Here is a 7,013-nt window from a genome sequence, read left to right as displayed (position 1 = left end):
AACCATCACCTCAATCACAAGGCAAAGAAGATGGCAGTTGTAATTGGATAACTTTTCCACAACAAAACACTTCACTCTTTACACAAACACCGCACTCAAATCCCCTGTACACGGAAATAATCTTGAGCAAGAAAACTGCAGCCATACTTTTGCTAAACAGCAGTCATTCATAGACGTGCAGAGTTCAGCGTTCACCTCATGCTACAGACCATTAAAATGGATACTTTTAAAATCTATGAATCTTCTCTGATTGTTTTTGTTTTTCTAGTTTCCTTTCCGACTGAGTTGGAGCGGAAGAGATTAAAAGTGCATAATTCAGCTACAGTAGGCTTACACCCCAACCTTTGACCCGAGCAGCCCCAGCAGCATCAGCCTGCCCGCCTGCCTGCCTGCCTGCCTGAGCACAGCGGGCTGTGTCCCCACTGTATGAGCGCCATCTACAGAGCAATGCGGCGCACAGGCGGCGAGTGGATGATGAGGATCATGATGATGATGGCCTGCTGACTGACTCTCCCTCTGCAGGCTGCGAGCTCACCTTGCACACCTCACCGTTTCACCACACATGGCTACATGCAGTCAGGACAGGAAGCACTGCAGCTTTCTAGCATCTGAACGCTGGGGTTTGCATGCAAAGAGTTAGGAAATTTCTTTGGTGAGGAGAATTTCTTCTTTCAATTCAAAAGCTGGAAAAAGAACGCGCCGACAACACTCGGGTGGCGCTGGAGATTCTCCAAAATAGAACAGATTTTTATTGCAAAGGCGTAAATTTAAACATTAAAAGAGAAAAAAAAAAATAGTGTGATCCTGAGATTTTTTTTACACTTTGAAACAAAGACTCACAAAGTGTCTCACGGGACCTTCCAGAGGTCAGCGCCACAGTGAGGATTAGTTCAGTTTTGTTCTGGATTGATTTACAAGAAACTGTTGATAATTTATTGATATGATTTATTTAAATACTTCTGTTAGACTCATCAAAATCACTTTCAAAATTATTTTGTGCCAAAAAAAAGAGAAGGAAAAAAAATCTCCCCATATGGGCACCCATGAGCCAAAGTCTCATCATGTGTTTCTGTTGGGACTCCTAATTCGCATGAAAACACGAGAGAAGAGTCGCTTTAAACAGCACACAGCAGCCCGACAGTGCTTTACCTCTCTTCTACCCCCTGCCTTTAATTTCCTTGATTCTTCACCCCAAAGTCTCATCATTTCCCATTTCGTCTCCCTCCCCTTCCTGGCTGTCGGATGCAGGGACCTCCTCATTTGAGCTGCAGGTTTTTACGTGGGCGAATCACAAAGTGTTGGAATCTATTGCCTTTGTCTGACAAGTCATCCATCTCTATGCGAGGGATCTGTGGGATGGAGGTAGGAGGGAGGAGGAGGAGGAGGAGGAGGGAGGGAGGGGGTGAGGAGGCGGGGGGAGGGGGGGTGAACTGTAGGACTGCAGCTTTTAGAAACAGACACACAAGGAGAGGGGTTTCATTCTCAGCCTAAAGCTTCGCTCAGGCACAGCCCATTCCGGAGGAGAGGGGGACGCACTGCTCTGTACCTCGCCGTGTCCATGTTGTTGTCATCTCCGCCCCTATCTGATTAAACCACAGAGCCCGCCGGTGCTCCACGCCGTCAGAGGAAGAAGGATTTTCGGCCGCAGATTCCCTTAGCGGACCCGTGGAGAACTCAACTACTCCTTTTGTTTTGCCTCATGATGTCCTTTAAACACAAACAGTGACCGGCTTTGAGTCCATGTTGCTGCGGCTGGTGCGCTCTGCACACGCGTGGGTCATGCTTTGCACCTGACAGCCCTTCCGCAGACTTCTGAGTTCAGACTTGAGCAGGAGGAAAACTTAGTCCTTCGCCGCTGCAGCCTGCGGACTTTTCCCCACCCGGACTGTTTTACACCTAAATATAGACGCTTGTGTGTGTGTGTGTGTGTGTGTTTTTTTTTTTTTTTTACTCCTTTAAAGCTGCACCACAGAGGCGAAACGGCGACCTCAGTCGATTACCTTTCTTTCCTTTGCTATCCCATGGATATTCACTGCAAAGCAGACCCCTTCTCGGCGATGCACCGTGAGTATACTGAATAAGTTTATAGACAACAGCATATCTGTGTTGTGACTTTATTTCCTGCACATATTAGATCTAAGATTTTTACATCTGACTTAGAAAGAAAAGAAGCAGTTAGACATTTTATATACAGGCCTGTATGGTTTTTTTTTCTTTATTTGAAGTCCATTAACGCTCGTTATGTGCCAACATTTTATCCTTATACTAAAGACAAACACAAAGCTCTTAAATGTTGAACAATGTTAATATCTTTAGTTATTTTTCCAAAATCCATTTTCTCCTTAAAAATATTGGCAAAGTTTTGCCAGTGGAGCCATTCAAAAGTAGATTTAGCTACGTTCATTCTGACAATAATAATAATAATGATAATAATAATATTAATAATAATAACAACAATAATAATAAGCTGTAGTGGACAACATGATAGATGGCTGTTTAATGTTTTAAAACAGGAACACTTCTGGGTTATTTTAAGAGCACTTGTGCTCTGAGGACTTTGTTTTGTTTTTTATTTTTTTATTTTTATTTTTTTTTTGTATTTTTTCTTGGAGTTTGTTGTAAAAGGCTTGACTGACTCCGAGAATAATCAAAAATAGAATAACTGGGCTGGTTTGAGCCACATTTACCTTTAGGTGACAAAAAAAAAACCTTCCCCAATTTAAATACAAAGCTTTTATTACCTGTGAAATTTTTAAAGAGAGACGATCACGCTGTGTGTAAATGGATGAAAACGCGTCATTTTATTTACCAGCTCTCACTTTAGAGTCAGGTGGTCCCGGATAACACTGAGGGGGGAAAAACGAAACATTTTCTCCAACTGTTTCATTTGTTTTTTCCTCATGTTTTCCTCCATACGATATGGGTAAAGAAGACCCGGACTGCGTGTAAATTATTTATTCCTCCTCATTCGCACCATCCGCGTTTGTAATATGAGTTATCAAAGCTCATTTTAATTATTTACAGTAATTGTGCAAGGAAAATTAAACAGGTTGAAACATAATATCTGCGACATGTGTTGGGCTGCAGTGGAGAAGTTGCTCTTGGAAAATATTGCCTAAGCAGGCCAGTGTTTCAGGTAGGGAGGAGTTTTAGCTTATGTTTGTTATGCAATATTATAAGTGAGGTGCCTTTATTTTTATTCTTGTTTTGTTTTCGTTTTCTGTATTTCAAGGCAGCATAATTCTGAATTTTACTCTCATTCAATTATTATTATTATTGTAATAATAAGTCCACTAACAGATTAAAGGTATTTCAGGATACACACAGCAACAAAATTTAAATGTATGTGTGTGCTCCTGTGTGTGTGTGTGTTATCATGCACATTATACTGCATTTTAACAGCACTGTGATTTACCCTTTTAGCGATAAAATCAAACACAGAGATCTCACCTAGTAATTTTTTTTTTAATAATGAAGAGAAAACGTATCCTCTGCAGGTATGTAATGTTATGCTCCCCTGTGCTGCTGTTGTAACCCACGCAGGGCACGGCGGTGTGAACCAGCTCGGCGGGGTGTTTGTGAACGGCAGACCCCTCCCGGACGTGGTGAGGCAGCGGATCGTGGAGCTGGCCCACCAGGGTGTCCGGCCCTGCGACATCTCCAGACAGCTACGGGTCAGTCACGGCTGTGTCAGCAAAATCCTCGGCAGGTAAAAGGAGGGGATCCACTAAGAAAGGGCCTAGTGTGTGTGTGTGTGTGTATGTGTGTGTGTGTGCGTGTGTGTGTGTGTGTCAAACATCAATCTTCTATAGCTCTTATATGCGCACCCAGCTCTATTTCAGCCTCAGTCATCGGTTATACAGGCAGGTCATTTTTCCCCCCTTTTCTTTTTTCTGTCTTTCTTTTTGTCTTTCTTTCTTTTTGTGCTTGAACACAGCATTTCTGCGTCCGAGATTTCCTGTCCATCCATCACAGAAAAGAATCATAATCGTGAAATAAACTTTATAGCTAAACATTAAGAGCAATATATACATATATTTATATCCTACAGGATTACGGGGCTGTAATAATATTACAGGAGAGTTTCGGCGTTAAGGAAAGTGTTTAAAGTACTGCCTGAAAACTCACTTTTCAGCTTCACAGACATAAATATGAAAATAACTCGCAGATTAAGAAAAACACCACATGTACTCCCACCGTAAACTCACATTTGAGTATCATGATCCATTCGAAAAATACCACAAATACATACTTTACATTCTTGTATTTTTTTTTTATATTTCTTTTTTTAAATCGGTGTCTTAAATCTACTTGAGACCTGACAGATTAGGCCTACATCATTTTCCTTCAGAGCACAAATTCTGTGAGATATAATATTTTGAAATATATTTTTTTCAGCTATCAGAAGGCATTTCAGAGGTATTTCATTTCACACACACTGAATGTTTGTCACCAACATTTACCAGTAGGTCGTGGTGGCATGTCGTGCATGCTACTGTAAGCTCATGGAGACTGGAAATGAGGTCTAAACTGTGCTTTTACAGCTAAACTGTCCTTTGTTCTGTCCGTCTCTCACTGCTTATATTGTGTGATTTTAATTACACTGCTTTTCGTTGAAAATCCGCTCTGTTCACATTCCAGCTGACACTCAATTAGGCCCATATAACAGCACACGTCCAGACCAATTAATAGATTAAATCCGCCATAATATTTGTAGCCCCCCCCCTCCAACACACACACACACACACACGTAACTGTAGAAGATCGGCGGAGATTTGTTGGCACATAAACGATATTTTTTGAAACCACCTTTCAAATCAATCAGTTTGGATTGTTGAATTAAGGAAGGATCCATTCAGGAACGCTCACTCTGTCCCCATGCAGGTACTATGAAACCGGCAGTATTAAACCCGGAGTCATTGGTGGCTCCAAACCAAAGGTTGCAACTCCGAAAGTGGTGGATAAAATTGCTGAATATAAGCGCCAGAATCCAACCATGTTCGCTTGGGAGATAAGGGACCGACTATTGGCTGAAGGAGTCTGCGACAACGACACCGTCCCCAGCGTTTCATCCATCAACAGGTAGGTGGAAACACCCGTTTATAATTTATCTTATTAGGGGAAAAAAATTCCAGTGCTAAAGAAACAGAGCTTTTATCTAAATGTGTGCATACAAGTGAAAACCATGGAGATAAAAAAAAGTAAAAAAAAATAAATCAGCTCTGAAATAAACTGAGAGCTTTTTGTCATCTTCACACACAAGGCTGAACTACAGTCAGTTCCAGCCGAGCCTAACCGGGGTGGTCTCACAAGTGCAATCCAATCCCCTGTGCGGCCCTCCACAACACAGCCAGCATACGGGGGGCTGAGGCTGGGGCCACGAAGACTCACATCTGTCTCGATAAAAACCGATCAATACCGCGTAACCAGATCCAGAGGCAGGGGGAAATACCCAACAAAGTCGTTCAATACGCGGACCACACTGCGACAGGGACGGCAGCAGCCTCTTTATTGCCAACCAATTGCTCTGTTTTCCAACACCGACGTGAACGTGGAGCGACAACAGATCACGTTTTCAGGCGAACTGTGTGCTTGGACAATTGTAAACGATTCCGGGTTTAATCACACAGTACTGATATCGCCTTTATTTGAATAATAACAGATATCATTCGGTTAAATTACAGAATAAGTGGAATCGATTTTAAAAAACTTAAAAGAAATTTCAGTCCTAAAACAGTGTTGATTTGTGGGTTTAAAAAAAAGGAATATAAAGGGGTTTCTGTTCCACTGAAGCAGCTAAAGCAGCGGACACCCTACACCTTCACCTTTCCACATGGAGCAGGACAGAAGTGGACAAAAGTGTCTTTAGACAGAGGACGCCCGCTGAAAAGCCCCACAGTGTCTGCGAGTGATGAACTTTGGTTAGGAGGCACTGTTCCAGAGAGCTGGTCATCGGCATTACATTTTAATGAGCTCAAGAGAGTCTCATAACACATCCGGCTAAATGCAGGCGATGGTTGAATCTTTTACAAAAATCAAATAAAACATATAAATTTAGGTTATAGAAGAGGAACCAGGCTGCATTGGAAATAATTCAACAGGTTTTTTTTTGTTCTCTCTTTTCATCTGTTGTTGATAGAAGCAAAGTGTGTTTAAAGGAGAGTACAGGTTTTATGTTTTACAATGAGAAAACGTTTCCGGTCATCTGTTTTGTTTGAGCTCTGTAGAACAGCACTATTAAGAGTAACTGTGTCCTTTGAAACTAAGTTGGCTTGCACATTAATAATTAATATCAGACTTTGTTACAATGCATACAATTGTGTTTTTTTTTCATATATATATTCCTGAAGCTTAACTTCGCAAATCAGAGCATAACAAAAAAGTAGTTTTTATTTATTAATGAAATCTGGAGTACAGTTTAATTATATTTGTCTTACAGCATATTAAAGATACACGAGACTATTTCTGAAATGTTTGGAAAACCTAACCTGAAATAGTCCTCTTTAAATTTCTCATCACAGGCCGTTTTCAATTTCTAATTTTGCTCACTTTTTAATATCTTCTGTGTTGGCTTTGAAGGGAGGATTGGGAAAGACGTGGAGGAGGAAGAGAGTGAGGAGCAGAAGTATGAGAGGCAGGGAGAGAAGGAGACAGTGGACCCGTGGTGGTCTCTGTGGTTACAGGGGTTGACCTCTGCTCTGTTGACTAAAGAGGATGTCCTGGCTTTAAACACATTTTTCCTGCATGAATTATTAAAGATTACACAGAGACTGGGTTGCACTTTGTTTTGTTGCCGCAGAGAGGAGCTTCCAGCCGCTGCACCGTGCCCAGTGGACAGAGCCATACCCGTGAGGTCTTAAGCGGCTTTCAATCATATTGATCCACATTTTAATGTTTCTTTGGAGAGATTTTTTTTTTATTATTTTACAACACCCAAACTCCAAAGTCGTTAATTCGCCCATCCAAATTGCTTATTCAATATCAACAGCATGGACTTGAAACAAAGTCCTTGA

At 41.5% G+C, this 7,013-nt stretch overlaps 1 protein-coding gene across 9 annotated transcripts in view; it reads left to right on the top strand.

Annotated features, from left to right (window-relative positions):
- Nucleotides 1-1,447: 1,447 nt before the first annotated feature.
- Nucleotides 1,448-7,013, top strand: part of pax2a (paired box 2a) — a 29,667-nt gene continuing 24,101 nt past the window's right edge. For 5 of the 9 annotated variants that reach the window (XM_046402164.1, XM_046402157.1, XM_046402162.1 and 2 more), the window contains exons 1-3: nucleotides 1,448-2,064; nucleotides 3,532-3,709; nucleotides 4,885-5,082. In XM_046402164.1, the coding sequence (XP_046258120.1) occupies nucleotides 2,022-2,064; nucleotides 3,532-3,709; nucleotides 4,885-5,082 (419 nt within the window). In that variant the 5' untranslated portion in view covers nucleotides 1,448-2,021. The remainder of the gene's footprint in view (nucleotides 2,065-3,531; nucleotides 3,710-4,884; nucleotides 5,083-7,013) is intronic. The other 4 variants (XM_046402159.1, XM_046402163.1, XM_046402156.1 and 1 more) reach the window with 1 other exon arrangement.

Source organism: Scatophagus argus, chromosome 10 (genome assembly GCF_020382885.2).
Source record: "Scatophagus argus isolate fScaArg1 chromosome 10, fScaArg1.pri, whole genome shotgun sequence".
NCBI classification, from domain to species: Eukaryota; Metazoa; Chordata; class Actinopteri; family Scatophagidae; genus Scatophagus; species Scatophagus argus.
The sequence above is the reverse complement of the archived record's forward strand: the minus strand, read 5'-3'. Positions and strand labels throughout refer to the sequence as shown.